The 17,203-nt window shown below is 49.3% G+C and overlaps 1 protein-coding gene across 1 annotated transcript in view; it reads left to right on the top strand.

Moving 5' to 3' along the window:
- MCM10 (minichromosome maintenance 10 replication initiation factor) overlaps positions 1-17,203 on the top strand; it is a 116,216-nt gene that overhangs the window by 78,132 nt on the left and 20,881 nt on the right. The window contains exons 10-15 of the mRNA XM_075342589.1: positions 1,129-1,325; positions 13,998-14,098; positions 14,182-14,295; positions 14,386-14,500; positions 15,379-15,601; positions 15,712-15,850. Of these exons, the coding sequence (XP_075198704.1) occupies positions 1,129-1,325; positions 13,998-14,098; positions 14,182-14,295; positions 14,386-14,500; positions 15,379-15,601; positions 15,712-15,850 (889 nt within the window). The remainder of the gene's footprint in view (positions 1-1,128; positions 1,326-13,997; positions 14,099-14,181; positions 14,296-14,385; positions 14,501-15,378; positions 15,602-15,711; positions 15,851-17,203) is intronic.

Genomic DNA, 17,203 nt, shown 5'->3' with positions numbered 1-17,203 from the left:
TACTATGGGCAGCAGCACGGGAGGCCATATCTAACACAGGGGGAGGGGAGATCCTGTGCAATCAAAGGTAAGCACAGGCAGATAATATGCACAGCTCCCTCAGCCCATCAGCGCGATGCAGTTTCAGCACCACGCTTCTGATGGACAGTGGCTGTGCATATTATATGAGCGGGAGAGCAGGAGATCAAACGCTGCTGCTCCCAGCCCCAAGCAGTCCCCAGCACCGCTCCAGAGCTGCCCGCACCTCCACTGGACTCTGTGTATATATATATATATATATATACACCCCCCCCCCCGTATATTCGGATTATAAGACGCACCCCCTACTTTCCCCCAAATTTTGGGGGAGGAAAAGTGCGTCTTATAAAGCGAAAAATACGGTAATTATAACACAACACATGTACTGGAGTGCAAAACTTGTCTATTACAACACTTGGGTTGACCACATGCAAACTTAAGATAAGAATTGCAGAACATATTGCTGCTATTCCAACACCCTCTACAAATAAAACAGTCTGTGGCAGGCGTTTCACACCTTATTGTAGAAACACCAGGACAATACGTCACCCTTTGTATATGGTATTGAAAGTGTTACCCGTCCTACAAGAGGAGCAGACTGGGCTAAATTACTCCTAGTTCATGAAGCTGATTGGATTCTATGCCTTGATACCTGTTCTCCAAGAGATCTTAATTGTAAAAATGAACTTGTGTATCCTATAGTGAATTACACATGAATAATATATCACGTGTATTATTTTTTAATTTATCATGCTGTGTATTATGGTTTTGTTTGGAGGGTGGTTTTTATATCCCCACCCAAATCCCCAATGCTTTTCATCTAGCACATCATGATTGAGACCCATTTAGGGTTTGAACCGCGTAGACCCAGTGTCTTTCAATGACCGTTACAATGTTTGTAGACTCATCTCATTCATTTTTTTTCAATAAATGTAAAGTTTTATTTTTGAAACTGGGGATGCTTGATCAAACGTCTATCTCTACTACCTATTAATAGATATGTGATGATGTCTGTAAAGCACAGTTAGAAATTAATGGTGTTATATAAGTAAAAAAAAAAAAATAGGTTACTAATGTATTTTATTTATTTATTTTTTTTACTTTAAAAAGAACGATTGTGAATATTGTCAATACCATGTTCAAGCCCAGTACAAGAAAGTAAGCGCCAAACGAGCAGATCTGCAATCCAGTTACTCTGGTCATGTTCCAAAGAAGATGGCAAAGAGGGGAAACAGCCTGAAAGAGAGACTGTGCCACAATGGGTTCCACTATGGAGGTGTATCATCTATGGCATATGCTGCATCTATGTAAGTGTTGCCTTTCTTACTTTTACTTACTACCTTCAGCCCCCGGGCACTTTCCGTTTTTGCGTTTGTTTTTTGCTCCCTTTCTTCCGAGAGCCGTAACTTTTTTATTTTTCCGTCAATCTTGCCATATGAGGGCTTGTTTTTTTGCGGGACAAGTTGTACTTTTAAATGAAACCATAAGTTTTACCATATGGTGTACTGGAAAACAGCAAAAAAATTCCAAGTGTGGAAAAACTGCAAAAAAAGTGTGATGGCACAATAGTGTTTGGGATGTTTTATTCACCGTGTTCACTATATGGTAAAACTGATGTGTGGGTGTGATGCCTGAGGTCGGTGCAAGTTTGTAGACACCAAACATGTATAGGTTTACTTGTATCTAAAGGGTTAAAAAAAAAATCACAAGCTTGTCAAATAAGTGGCGTACGTTTTGTGCCATATTCCGAAACCCGTAGTGTTCTTATTTTTTGGGATCTGTGGCTCAGTGACAGCTTATTTTTTGCGTCTCGAGCTGACATTTTTAACAGTACCACTTTTGCACAGATGCTACGTTTTGATGGCCTGTTATTGCATTTTGCGTAAAACTTGCAGCGACCAAAAAAACATAATTTCTTTATCGTTCCTTTGGGAGACCCAGACCATGGGTGTTTAGCTTCTGCCTCCGGAGGACACACAAAGTACTACACTTAAAAGTGTAGCTCCTCCCTCTGAGCTTATACACCCCTTGATGAGCAGACTCAGCCAGTTTATCGCTTTGTGTTCAGGAGGCATACATCCACACATGCATTCTCATATGATTATTCCTTTTGGAACGAAATTGAAGAATGGGGTCCACGTCTGGACCCTCGGCATGTCCCTTCTCACCCCACTGTGTCGGCGGTGTTGTAAGGTTGATTCCTAGGCTGGAGCCTTACATGCCGTGCTCCTTCACCATCCCTCCTGGGCTCTGGCTTGAAGTGGGAGCCAGCACGGTCTCCATGCTTGGCAGGAGACCGGTCTCCATCCGCAGCCCTTCAGGACCCTGCTGGACCGGAGCACTCATCCCCAGGGACTTGGCCCTGCGTCTCAGCAAGCTAAGTACCTGAGACGTTTAGTTTTCGGGGTCCCTGTACTTTATTGTTGTGGGAGAGTGTGCTTATTGTGTTTTCTGACATTTCCGGCGGGTTCTCTAGCTGTCGCCTGAGAACCGCGCCGATGGTGTCTGCGCGCCGGCCGTGCCGCTCAAATTTAGGCCCCGGCTTCGCCGGAGGCCTAGTTTCGGTTTCACTGCCCTCGCATGTCACTCATGCAGAGGGACAGGCTTGGCTCCGCCCGGCGGCCGTTCTGCACAAGGGAAGGACACTCCCCACTGCAGTGTGTGTCCCCTCCCCTGTAGGTCTCTATGGCCCTCCAGATCCCGCTCCTCAAGCAAGTCCCGCCCCCTCTCTTCGCTCCGGCGGCCATTTTCTCAGCGTTCTCTTTGCGATCAGTCATTGCAGCGCTGGTCTGCAGCATCTCTGCTGAGGTGCTGTGCTTGGGGGTCCGGGCTTCGGGATCTGGAGGGCACACAACACCGCTCCAGCGGTCCGGTAAGCCACAACCGGTCTCCGGTTGTGGACCTCTGTTTATACTCTCTGGGGTTCATTCTCTGGCAGAGCCCCCACTCCAGCAGCATGTCTCACACGAGGAGCAAGGCAACAAAACTTTATTCAGTATGCACTGCATGTAAGCTCCTGCTGCCTGAACCGAGCATCTTCCCACATTGTGATGCCTGCTCTAACCTGGCGGTGCCTCAGCCTGGTGTCTCACCCCCAGTGGTCTCTAAGGCTGCTCCTGCTCCTGTGGCTGAACCCCCGGCTTGGGTAGAATCCTTTTCTAGGTCTATCTCCCAGTCTTTTGCTGACTCCATGGGACTTCTGTCCAGGACTTTGCTGAACATGCATCAGCCCCCTTCACAGGGTGCCTCTGCTGCTAGGGGTCTCTCAGGACCGGAGCTCACAGAGCATTCATCATCTGGTCCTAGACCCCGTCCTCCTAAGAAGAGACGCAGGGTTCCCTCTCCTTCCTCGTCCCGCGGCTCTGATTCAGGAGCTGACTCGCAGGATGAGGAGGATGCCTTTACGGGGGGCTCGGAGGTTAACTCCATGTACCCCATTGATCTGTCCGAAAGTGACTCAGATGTTAGTGATTTGATTGCTTCCATTAATTCTGTACTGGATCTCAATCCGCCAGTATCAGAGGAGCAACCCTCTCTGGCAGAAAAGCACCAGTTTACCTCGCCTAAGAGAGTAAAGAGTGTGTTCTTTAACCACTCCAGTTTTCAGGCCGCTGTGACCAAGCCCAGGGCCTGTCCTGACAAACGCTTCCCGAAGCGTGGTTCTGATGACCGCTTTCCCTTTCCACCTGAGGTGGTCAAGGAGTGGGCTCATTCCCCAAAGGTAGACCCCCCGGTGTCTAGACTCTCAGCCCGGACCGTTGTGTCGGTGGCTGATGGCACCTCCCTTAAGGATTCCACTGACCGCCAGATTGACCTTCTGGCCAAATCCGTATATGAAGCGGCGGGGGCCTCGTTCTCCCCGACTTTTGCAGCAGTGTGGGCTCTCAAAGCAATCTCTGCTTCTCTAGAGGAGATGCATTCCCTCACTAGGGAATCTATGCCCGAAATGGTTGCCTTAACTTCCCAAGCTTCAGCTTTTTCATCCTATGCCATGTCTGCCATGCTGGAGGCTTCTCACCGCTCTGCGGTGGCTTCGGCTAATTCCCTCGCTATCCGCAGGATCTTGTGGCTTCGAGAGTGGAAGGCAGATGCTTCTTAAAGGAAGTACCTTGCTGGGCTCCCTTTTGCTGGGTCCTGGCTGTTCGGTGAACAGCTGGATGAAATTATTAAGGAAGCTACTGGCGGGAAGAGTACTTCCATGCCACAAACCAAAACCAGGCAACCTGTCCAGGGTAGGAATCAGTCGAGGTTTCGTTCCTTTCGTTCCTCCAACTGGTCGTCCTCTAAGCCCTCGGCCTCGTCCACTAACTCAGCCAAGGACCAGAAATCCAACTGGCGCCCAAAAGCGCGTCCACAGAGGACCGCAGGAGGTGCTGCCGCTAAGGCAGCCTCCTCGTGACTATCTGTCAGCGCCAGCAACGTCCTTAGTCGGTGGCAGGCTCTCCCACTTTGGCGACGCGTGGTTTCAACACGTCTCCGATCAGTGGGTGAGGGATATCATCTCCCACGGCTACAGGATAGAATTCTCTTCCAGCCCGCCAAACAGATTTTTTCTCTCAACTCCCCCCTGCTCCAAGGCCGCCGCCTTCTCACAGGCCGTGGCATCCTTGCAGGCCAACGGAGTAATTGTACCGGTTCCCGCCCGGGAACGGTTCAGAGGTTTCTACTCAAATCTCTTCCTAGTCCCCAAAAAGGACGGTTCCTTCCGGCCCATCCTGGATTTCAAGCTTCTCAACAAGCATGTTCAGGTGCAGCACTTTCGCATGGAGTCTCTGCGATCAGTCATTGCTTCAATGACCCAAGGGGATTTCCTGGCATCCATCGACATCAGAGATGCCTATCTGCATGTGCCAATTGCAGTTTCACACCAGCGTTGGCTACGTTTTGCAATCGGAGAAGATCATTTCCAATTCGTGGCTCTCCCCTTCGGGTTGGCCACAGCTCCTCGGGTATTCACCAAGGTCATGGCAGCAGTGATTGCGGTCCTGCACCTACAGGGGTTGGCAGTGATTCCTTACCTGGACGACCTTCTAGTCAAGGCTTCATCCAGCGCGGACTGTCAGCGGAGTGTCTCGCTCACTCTCGCCACTCTAGCCCAATTCGGGTGGCTTGTCAATCTTCCCAAATCCACTCTGACTCCGACCCAAAGTCTTACGTACCTAGGGATGCAGTTCGAGACTTTGCCGGCACTTGTGAAGTTGCCCTTAGTTAAACAGCAGTCCCTTCAACTGGCGGTGCCCGGCCGTTATTCCATCAGGCACCTGATGCAGGTGCTGGGTCAAATGGTGGCGTCAATGGAGGCTGTTCCCTTTGCCCAGTTCCATCGGCGTCCCCTGCAGCTGGACATTCTCCGCTGTTGGGACAAGCGACCTTCCTCCTTGCACAGGTTAGTGGCTCTGTCGCCACAGACCAGGAGCTCTCTTCAGTGGTGGCTTCGGCCCCTCTCTCTGTCCCAGGGGCGCTCCTTCCTGGCCCCGTCCTGGGTGATCCTCACCACGGATGCCAGTCTACCCGGCTGGGGAGCGGTATGTCTCCACCACAGAGCGCAGGGCACTTGGACTCCGTCCGAGTCGGCCCTTTCGATCAATGTGCTGGAAACCAGAGCCGTGCTTCTGGCTCTCCTAGCTTTTCACCACCTGTTGGCGGGCAGGCACATCCGAGTCCAGTCAGACAACGCGACAGCGGTTGCCTACATCAATCACCAAGGCGGGACACGCAGCCGCCTGGCAATGTTGGAGGTACAACACATCCTTCAATGGGTGGAGGACTCCAAGTCCACCATATCCGCAGTCCACATCTCAGCCGTCAAACCGTGGACAGTGGCGAGTGGTCCCTGCACCCGGCAGTGTTTCAGTCAATCTGCCGCAAATGGGGCTCTCCGGACGTGGACCTAATGGCATCCCGTCACAACAACAAAGTTCCTGTTTACGTGGCTCGCTCCCACGATCCTCAGGCATTCGCCACGGACGCTCTGGTTCAAGACTGGTCCCAGTTTCGTCTGTCCTACGTGTTTCCCCCTCTAGCTCTCTTGCCCAGAGTCCTGCGCAAGATCAGAATGGAGGGCCGTCGAGTCATCCTCATTGCTCCGGACTGGCCCAGGCGAGCTTGGTACCCAGACCTGCTCCATCTGTCCGTAGAGGTGCCGTGGCATCTTCCGGACCGTCCAGACCTTCTCTCACAAGGTCCGTTTTTCCGCCTGAATTCTGCGGCTCTCAAATTGTCGGCGTGGCTCTTGAGTCCTGGATCTTGACGGCTTCTGGTATTCCTCCGGAAGTCATCTCCACTATGACTCGGGCCCGTAAGTCTTCCTCCGCCAAGATCTATCACAGGACTTGGAAAATTTTCCTGTCCTGGTGTCGCTCTACCGGCCATCCTCCTTGGCCATTCTCCTTGCCGACCCTTCTGTCCTTTCTACAGTCCGGTCTGCAGCTAGGACTGTCCCTCAACTCTCTCAAGGGACAAGTCTCAGCTCTGTCAGTGCTGTTCCAGCGGCGTCTCGCCTGGCTGGCTCAGGTCCGCACCTTCATGCAGGGCGCGTCTCACATCATTCCGCCTTACCGGCGGCCCTTGGATCCCTGGGACCTTAATTTGGTTCTCACTGTTTTGCAGAAACCCCCCTTTGAGCCTCTTAGGGAGGTTTCTTTGTTTCGTCTTTCACAGAAAGTGGCCTTTCTGGTGGCCATAACTTCCCTCAGGAGAGTCTCCGATTTGGCTGCGCTCTCTTCGGAGTCACCTGTTTTGGTTTTTCATCAAGACAAGGTGGTTCTCCGTCCGACTCCGGACTTTCTTCCTAAGGTGGTCTCTCCTTTCCACCTTAACCAGGACATTACCTTACCTTCCTTTTGTCCGGCTCCTGTTCATCGCTTTGAAAAAGCGCTGCATACTCTGGATCTGGTGCGTGCTCTCCGGATCTATCTGTCTCGCACCGCTGCTCTTAGGCGGTGCACTTCTTTTTGTGTTAACGACAGGTTGGCGCAAGGGCCTCTCTGCTTCTAAGCCGACCTTAGCCCGTTGGATTAGGTCGACCATTTCGGACGCCTACCAGTGTTCTCAGGTGCCTCCCCCGCCGGGGATCAAGGCACACTCGACCAGAGCTGTCGGTGCCTCTTGGGCTTTCAGGCACCAGGCTACGGCTCAACAAGTCTGTCAGGCTGCCACGTGGACTAGCCTGCATACCTTTTCAAAGCACTACCAAGTGCATGCTCATGCTTCGGCAGATGCGAGCTTGGGCAGACGCATCCTTCAGGCGGCTGTCGCCCATTTGTGAAGTTAGGTTCTGCCTACTTCTTAGTTTTTCTGTTTATTTCCCACCCAGGGACAGCTTTGAGACGTCCCATGGTCTGGGTCTCCCAAAGGAACGATAAAGAAAAAGAGAATTTTGTTTACTTACTGTAAATTAAAAAAAATTCTCTTTTTTGGCGTTGGGAATTTTTTTGTCACTACGCCGTTTACCAATCAGATTAATTGATTTTATATTATGATAGATCGGGCATTTCTGAACGCGGCGATACGAAATATGTGTATATTTATTTATTTTTTAACCCTTTAATTTTCAATTGGGTGAAAGGGGGGTGATTTGAACTTTTAGGGTTTTTTTTTTATTTTTTAAAACTTTTTTTTACTTTTTTTTTTATTTTACTAGTCCCCCTAGGGGGCTATAGTGCAGCGCGATCGGATTGCTGATCACTATCTGCTGATCACAGCTATACAGCAGATATGATCACTTCCTGATTCATTCAGCTTCGGGCCGAGTGAAAACGAAAGTGACTTGTCATAGCTGCAGGCATCATCACATGACCCTGTGCTACGATGGCAACCACCAAAGTCACGTGATCACTCACGTGTCTTCTGGTGGGGGCGGCGGTAAGTGAAAATCATGGCCACATGTATATACATCTCGCTGCCAGACTTTGGCAGCAAGATGTAAGGGGTTAATGTTAGGGGTGGAATGCGATTCCACTCTTAACATGCAGGCACACATGTCAGCTGTTGAAAACAGCTGATATGTGCGCGGATCGCTGCATCCTGCCCGCCAAAGGGGGCGGGGCTTAACGTCACACCCTCCATGACGAATATATCAGTCAAAGGTCGTGAAGGGGTTAAATGGAATCTGTCACCAGGTTTGTGCTACGTCTTCTGAGATCAGCATACTGTAGAGACAGAGACCCTGATTCCAGAGATGTGTCACTTACTGGGTTGTATGCTGTCATTCTGATAAAATCAATGTTTTATCTGCTGCAGAGATCCAGCAGTTATACAGAGCTCATGAATATGCTGGGCTACCTGGCAGCACACCAAGTAATCCTCTAATGATGATCTCCTGCTGATTAATCGGTGATTTTATCAAAACTACACTTAGGAGCCCAGCAAGGGACACCTCTGGAATCAGGATCTCTACCCCTACATTATGCTGTTCTCAGATTAGGTGAACTGTCTTGTAAAGCAGGTTATGAGAAGCAATGGGGAGGTGATCTCTTAATGACAAGCATATTCAGTAACTGAGGCCTCTGCTATTGTTGACACTTATAGATTTGTCTACCTGTAAATCTTAACATGTTTGAGACATATTGATGCAATAATGTCTACATAAATGCATTTAGTTGTTGCATTAATGCAATTTGAGTTCACAACTTGATCAATTTCTTTTTCTGTCTGTAAATCTTCATTTCTTTATCGTTCCTATGGGAGACCCAGACATTGGGGTGTATAGCTTCTGCCTCCGGAGGACACACAAAGTACTACACTCAAAAGTGTAGCTCCTCCCTCTGAGCTTATACACCCCCTGGAGACTAGATCTAGCCAGTTTATTGCTTTGTGTTCAGGAGGTCACATCCACACATGCATTCTCATCTAATTTTTCATTTTTGGAAAGAATTTGAAGAAAAGCGGGTCCAAGCCTGGACCCCCGGCATGTCCCTTCTCACCCCACTGTGTCGGCGGTGCTGTTAAGGTTGATTCCAAGGCTGGAGCCTTGCATGCCGTGCTCCTTCACCATCCCTCCGGGGCCCTGGCTTGAAGTGGGAGCCAGCACGGTTCTCCATGCTTGGCATGAGACCGGTCTCCATCCGCAGCCCTTCAGGATCCTGCTGGACCGGAGCACTCATCCCCCAGGGACATGGCCCTGCGTCTCAGCAAGCTAAGTACCTGAGACGTTGTTGTTGTACTTTATTGTTGTGGGAGAGTGTGCTGAGTGATTTTTATGACATTTCCGGCGGGTTCTCTGGCTGTCGCCTGAGAACCGCGCCGATGGTGCCTGCGCGCCGGCCGCACCGCTCGAATTTAGGCCCCGGCTTCGCCGGAGGCCTACTTTCAGTTTCACTGCCCTCGCATGTCATTCATGCAGAGGGACAGCGTGGCTCCGCCCAGCGGCCGTTCTACAAAGGGGAGAGACACTCCTCACTGAGTACATGTCTCCTCCCCTGTGAATCTCTTTGGCCCTCCAGATCCCGCTCTCAGAGTGAGTCCCGCCCCCTCTCTTCACTCCGGTGGCCATTTTCTCAGCGTTTTTCCCTGCGATCTCCACTGGTCTGCAGCACCCCTGCTGAGGTGCTTGGGAGTCCGGGCTTCGGGATCTGGAGGGCACACAAACCGCTCCGGCGGTCTGGTAAGCCACAACCTTTGGTTGTGGACCTTCTGTATATACTCTCTGGGGGTCTTTCTGGCAAGAGCCCCCACTCCAGCAGCATGTCTCACACGAGGAGCAAGGCTCCAAAGCTGTATTCAGTATGCACTGCATGTAAGCTCCTGCTGCCTGAACAGGGCACCAATCCCCATTGTGCTGCCTGCTCTAACCTGACGATGCCTCAGCCTGGAATCGTACCCCCAGGGGTCTCTCCGGCTGCTCCGGCTCCTGTGGCTGAACCCCCGGCTTGGGTAGAATCCTTATCTAGGTCTATCTCCCAGTCTTTTGCCGACTCCATGGGACAGCTGTCCAGGACTCTGCTAAGCATGCATCAGCCTCCTTCACAGGATGCCTCTGCTGCTAGGGCTCTCTCAGCGGAGCTCACAGAGGATTCATCTTCTAGTCCCAGACCCCGTCCTCCCAAGAGGAGACGCAGGGCTCCCTCGCCTTCCTCGTCCCGTGGCTCTGATTCAGGAGCTGACTCGCGGGATGAGGAGGATGCCTTTACAGGGGGCTCGGAGGCTACCTCCATGTGCCCCATTGATCTGTCCGAAACCGACTCAGATGTCAGTGATTTGATTGCGTCCATTAATTCTGTACTGGATCTCAATCCGCCAGTATCAGAGGAGCAACCCTCTCTGGCAGAAAAGCATCAGTTTATCTCGCCTAAAAGGTCAAAGAGTGTGTTCTTTAACCACTCTAGTTTTCAGGCCGCTGTGACCAAGCCTAGGGCTTGTCCTGACAAACGCTTTCCAAAGCGCGGTTCTGATGACCGTTTTCCCTTTCCACCTGAGGTGGTCAAGGAGTGGGCTCATTCACCAAAGGTGGACCCCCCGGTGTCTAGACTCTCAGCCCGGACCATTGTATCTGTGGCTGATGGCACCTCTCTTAAGGATTCCACTGACCGCCAGGTCGACCTTCTGGCCAAATCTGTATATGAGGCGGCAGGGTCCTCGTTCTCCCCAACCTTTGCAGCAGTGTGGGCTCTCAAAGCCATCTCTGCTTCTCTGGAGGAGATGCATTCCCTCACCAGGGAATCTATGCCCGAAATGGTTGCCTTAACTTCCCAAGCTTCAGCTTTTTCATCCTATGCCATGTCTGCCATGCTGGAGGCTTCTCACCGCACTGCGGTGGCTTCGGCTAATTCGCTCGCTATCCACAGGATCCTGTGGCTTCGAGAGTGGAAGGCAGATGCTTCCTCAAAGACGTTCCTTGCTGTGGGTGGGTGGGTCCAGGCTGTTCGGTGAACAGCTGGATGAAATTATTAAGGAGGCTACTGGCGGGAAGAGTACTTCCATGCCACAAACCAAAACCAGGCAACCTGTCCAGGGTAGGTTTTCGCATGGAGTCCCTGCGGCCAAGGGGATTTCCTGACATCCATCGACATCAGAGATGCCTATCTGCATGTGCCAATTGCAGTTTCACACCAGCGTTGGCTACATTTTGCAATCGGAGAGGAACATTTCCAATTCGTGGCTCTCCCCTTCGGGCTAGCTACGGCCCCTCGAGTATTCACCAAGGTCATGGCAGCGGTGGTTGCGGTTCTGCACCTACAGGGGTTGGCAGTGATTCCTTACCTGGACGACCTTCTAGTCAAGGCTTCATCCAGCGCAGACTGTCAGCAGAGTGTCTCGCTCACTCTTGCCACTCTAGCCCAATTCGGGTGGATTGTCAATCTTCCCAAATCCACTCTGACTCCGACTCAGTGTCTCACATACCTAGGGATGCAGTTTGAGACTCTGCCGGCACTTGTGAGGTTGCCCTTAGTCAAACAGCAGTCCCTCCAACTGGCGGTGCGCTCTCTGCTGAGGCCCCGCCGTTATTCCATCAGGCACCTGATGCAGGTGCTGGGTCAGATGGTGGCGTCAATGGAGGCTGTTCCCTTTGCCCAGTTCCATCTGCGGTCACTGCAGCTGGACATTCTCCGCTGTTGGGACAAGCGGCCTTCCTCCTTGCACAGGTTAGTGGCTCTGTCGCCACAGACCAGGAGCTCTCTTCAGTGGTGGCTTCGGCCTCTCTCCCTGTCTTAGGGGCGCTCCTTCCTGACTCCGTCCTGGGTGATTCTCACCACGGATGCCAGTCTTTCCGGCTGGGGAGCGGTATGTCTCCACCACCGAGCGCAGGGCACTTGTACTCCGTTCGAGTCAGCCCTCTCGATCAATGTGCTAGAAACCAGAGCTGTGCTTCTAGCTCTCCTAGCCTTTCACCACCTGTTGGCGGGCAAGCACATCCGAGTCCAGTCAGACAACGCGACAGCGGTTGCCTACATCAATCACCAAGGCGGGACACGCAGCCGCCTGGCAATGCTGGAGGTACAACGCATTCTTCAATGGACGGAGGACTCCAAGTCCACCATATCCGCAGTCCACATCCCAGGCGTGGAAAACTGGGAAGCAGATTATCTCAGCCGTCAAACCGTGGACAGTGGCGAGTGGTCCCTGCATCCGGCAGTGTTTCAGTCAATCTGCCGCAAGTGGGGCACTCCGGAAGTGGACCTAATGGCATCCCGTCACAACAACAGGGTTCCGGTTTACGTGGCTCGCTCCCACGATCCTCAGGCCTTCGCCGCGGACGCTCTGGTTCAAGACTGGTCCCAGTTTCGTCTGTCCTACGTGTTTCCCCCTCTAGCTCTTTTGCCCAGAGTTCTGCGCAAGATCAGAATGGAGGGTGGAGGGCCGTCGAGTCATTCTCATTGCCCCGGACTGGCCCAGGCGAGCTTGGTCACCCAGACCTGCTCCATCTGTCCGTAGAGGTGCCGTGGCATCTTCCGGACCGTCCAGACCTTCTCTCACAAGGTCCGTTTTTCCGCCAGAATTCTGCGGCTCTCAGATTGACGGCGTGGCTCTTGAGTCCTGGATCTTGACGGCTTCTGGTATCCCCCCTGAAGTCATCTCCACGATGACTCGGGCCCGAAAGTCTTCCTCTGCCAAGATCTATCACAGGACTTGGAAAATGTTCCTGTCCCGGTGTCGTTCTTCTGGCCATTCTCCTTGGCCTTTTTCCTTGCCGACCCTTCTGTCTTTTCTACAGTCCGGTCTGCAGCTGGGACTGTCCCTCAAGGGACAAGTCTCGGCTCTGTCAGTGCTGTTCCAGCGGCGTATCGCCCAGCTGGCTCAGGTCCGCACCTTCATGCAAGGTGCGTCTCACATCATTCCGCCTTACCGGCGGCCCTTGGATCCCTGGGACCTCAATTTGGTTCTCACGGCTTTGCAGAAACCCCCCTTTGAACCTCTTAGGGAGGTTTCTTTGTTTCGTCTTTCACAGAAAGTGGTCTTTCTAGTGGCCATAACTTCCCTCAGGAGAGTCTCTGATTTAGCTGCGCTCTCTTCGGAGTCACCTTTTTTGGTTTTTCATCAAGACAAGGTGGTTCTCCGTCCGACTCCGAACTTTCTCCCTAAGGTGGTTTCTCCTTTCCACCTTAACCAGGACATTACCCTACCTTCCTTTTGTCCGGCTCCTGTTCATCGCTTTGAAAAAGCGTTGCATACTCTGGATCTGGTGCGGGCTCTCCGGATCTATGTGTCTCGCACCTCTGTTCTTAGGCGGTGCACCTCTCTTTTTGTGCTAACCACAGGTCGGCGTAAGGGCCTCTCTGCTGCTAAGCCGACCTTAGCCCGTTGGATTAGGTCGACCATTTCGGATGCCTACCTGGGTTCTCAGGTGCCTCCCCCGCTGGGGATCAAGGCACACTCGACCAGAGCTGTCGGTGCCTCTTGGGCTTTCAGGCACCAGGCTACGACTCAGCAAGTCTGTCAGGCTGCCACTTGGTCTAGCCTGCATACCTTTTCGAAGCACTACCAAGTGCATGCTCATGCTTCGGCAGATCCGAGCTTGGGCAGACGCATCCTTCAGGCGGCTGTCGCCCACTTGTGAAGTTAGGTTCCGCCTACTTCTCAGTTTTTTTCTGGTTATTCCCACCCATGGACTGCTTTGAGACGTCCCAATGTCTGGGTCTCTCATAGGAACGATAAAGAAAAAGAGAATTTTGTTTACTTACCGTAAATTCTTTTTCTTATAGTTCCGTATTGGGAGACCCAGCACCCTCCCTGTTGCCTGTTGGCAGTTTCTTGTTCCGCGTGTTATCACCGGCTGTTGTCGTAGACAGAGGCTCCGGTTGTTCCGGTTCTTGCTCTGTTTTTACTTGTGGGTGGCTATTCTCCTTCAGCTTTTGCACTAAACTGGCTAGATCTAGTCTCCAGGGGGTGTATAAGCTCAGAGGGAGGAGCTACACTTTTGAGTGTAGTACTTTGTGTGTCCTCCGGAGGCATAAGCTATACACCCCAATGTCTGGGTCTCCCAATACGGAACTATAAGAAAAAGAATTTACGGTAAGTAAACAAAATTCTCTTTTTTACAGCGCAACAGCTCCAGCACCAAAGAAAACTGTGCAGTCAACACTGTCCAATATGGTGGTGAGAGGAGCGGATGCCATTGCATTGGAAGCAAGAAAAAAAATGGGTATGTAATATGTAGATATGACCTCTCAAAACGTCCTCCATCTGCATTTATTAGTAATATTATCCTCAATCTCTGGTTTGCAGCAGCTGCAATGAAAAGCACTGCGCAGTGTTCAGAGGAGTTTAAAGAGCTGCTGTCTGCGCCAACGCCAGGGGCACTTAATTTAAAGAAACACTTGTCTGGCATAAGTGCACAAGGTAAGGTCGTTTAATTTTATTTATCACATTATAGATTTTTCTTTTTAAATTGGAAATTGTCTGGTCTTACTATCACATGTTTTATTACAGGATCTACCAAGTCTGTTTCTGCTTTTCAATCTATATCGGCATCTGACCTATTAAAACAACAGAAAAAACAGATGCTAGACGCAAGACGAAAAAAAACAGAGGACATCCAAAAAAGGTATCCTTTAAATGCTATAGATGGGAAAGAAAGGCACAATAGGATCTTACCCGGTATGAGGGTAGAAAGAAATAAAGATTGTTACAGTCACCTGGTAAGGTTGTGCTAGTCCAGGAAGGAGACGGACATGTCTCTGAAACGCGTAGAACTGTGAAATAAAAGAGAAATTTTTAATATACTCAGCATCTGTGGTTTTTAGCGCAGCATAAAACCCGTTTTTCCTTTTTCAACGTTATGACAAAAAGGTAACCTATCAGTCTTGCCCCAACTAATAAACAGTATATGCTAAATGGTTTTTTTTTTGTTTTTTTCTTTTTTTTAACCCCATGGGTTCATTGTAGTCAGGGTTGGCTGATGGCATATGACAGCACTTAACAAAACGAAAACAAATTTTAATGTTCACTACAATATGGAAGTGTTGAAGTAAAAAACATAAGTCCGTCACTCCTGTAAGCATATAGTCTTCCACCAAAGATCAGGGAGTGATGGGGGACTTGCATACAAAGCTTTAGTTACTTTGCCCTTTCACGGACTACAGTAATCACATAAAATGCCAATAAAAGGTTTATTAGAAGTGCCATTTTCTGATAATTTCCCATAATAAGAAATTTAGAGCAACCCATACAGCTACATTGAAATAAAACTAAGTTATGGTTGACTGTATGTGGGGATCCCAAAATCATGACATTTGTTTCCATAAGCTTAAAAGGGATTTTTTTTCTTCATCTGCTATGGAACAGTGGAAAATGTTTAGTTTTTAACATGGTTTTGTTTTTCAACCACTCAAGTAAAGATTCTTAAACTTTTTGTATCTCTTTATACAGTGGTATTGGATTCACTACTCGTCAGGAATGTTAAGCTAATGTTTACATTTTTAGGTTTCTGGAGAGTACTGATAAATCTGAAGTATCCAGAACAACTACCTGGGTAGGGCAAGCCACCCTTCAATCTCCAATGCAAGCTTCGGAGTTTCCATCAGCCCAGAGATTGTCAACACCCAAGTTGGCTCGTGGGTTTGCTGAAGGAGAAGACGTTCTGTTTTTTGATTCTTCTTCCACTCCTCCTGCCAGCAAGTTAAGCCCTTCTTCTGAAGCTAAAAAGGTAGACATGACCTAAATGATTTAGCTGTGCTTTACTGTGTGATTGCCTAATGCTTATTGTTAGGTGATTATGAAATCTTATATCATAGCTTCATTTTTTTTCTTTAATAGCTTGCTGCTATACGGAAATTAAAAGGAAAAGGGCAATTCCTTGCAAAGGAAGATCCTAATAGTATCAAGAGGAAACGATCTAGCATCACAGATATTGATCAGTTGGCTCAGAGAGCGGAGGCAGATGTGTCTTCAGAAGGTACTGCTCTACTCCACCAAATAACATCCTTATAAGCTCAAAGCCTAAATTTAGGTTTGTTTTGCTCTTAACAGTGCAAGTTTATATATAGGGCGGTAAGTCGTTCTATTGATAACAGAAGCTTCTCACCCATGAAAAGGAAAGACCTTGTATCCACACATGTTGGAGATGCTGTGGCAGTTATGACCTTTTGTAGCTCACTGTAGCTCACAACTTATTCCATTATATTGATAGAGATTACATGAAAAGACTCTTTTTGAGACAAGCACATGGGTGTATGCAGCTAAACTAAAATACATCATATCTTACATCTTCCCTAACGTCTAACATCTTCCCTACAAAAAATGTTTTTGTACATCTTACCTGGTTCCGGCGCCTGTACTATGAGATAGATGACAGCTGTAATAAGTACAGTTAGGTCCAGAAATATTTCAAGCGACACACGTTTTGTCATTTTTGCTATTTACCAAAACATATTCAAGATACACTTAAATAATAATTATGGGCTTAATGTGCAGTCTCTCAGCTATTCACATCCCTATTTGAGTAAGCGTTTAGGAACTACAGCTCTTTATTATGTAGCTGCCTCTTTTTCTAGGGACCATAGGTAATTGAACAGTTAATCGCTAAACCTCTTTTATGGGCTATTCTCTCTTTAATCCATCATCAATTAAACAGGTAAAAGGCCTGGAGCTGATTCCAGGTGTGGAATTTGCATTTGGGAGCTGTTGTTGTAAACCCAGTCAAAGAAGTACTCAATGTAAGAGAAACAGACCATCATTAGGCTGGAAAAAAAATCCTTCAAAGACAGCACAAATGTTATGAGTAGCCAAATCAACAGTTTGGTACATTTTGTGGGGGGAAAAAAGAGCTCACTGGTGACCTTTTGAAATCAAAAAGGCCTAGATGTCCACAGAAGACAACAATGGTGGATGGTCATAGAATCTTTTTCCATAATGAAGAAAAACCCCTTCACAACATCCTCCCAAGTGTAGAACATCCTCCAGGAAGTAGATGTTTCAGTATCTAAATCTATCATAAAGAGAAGACTTCATGAGAATTAATACAGAGAGTTCACGACAAGATGGAAACCATAAATTTAGCCTTAAAAATAGGATAGATTAGACTTTGCCAAAACACAGCTAAAAAAGCTAACCCAGCTCTGGAAAAGCATTTTTTGACAGATGAAACTAAGATCAATCTGTACCAAAATGATGGAAGAAGACAGTATAGACAAGGTTTAGAACCGCTCATGCTCCAAAGCACACAACACTCTCTGTAAAATATGGAGACAGTGTGATGGCATGGGCATGCCTGGCTTCCAATGGCAATGGGTCACTAGTGTAATAATCA

This window comes from Anomaloglossus baeobatrachus, chromosome 4 (genome assembly GCF_048569485.1).
Source record: "Anomaloglossus baeobatrachus isolate aAnoBae1 chromosome 4, aAnoBae1.hap1, whole genome shotgun sequence".
Lineage (NCBI taxonomy): Eukaryota > Metazoa > Chordata > Amphibia > Anura > Aromobatidae > Anomaloglossus > Anomaloglossus baeobatrachus.
Note: the sequence above shows the minus strand (reverse complement) of the source record. Positions and strands in the feature narration are given on the sequence as shown.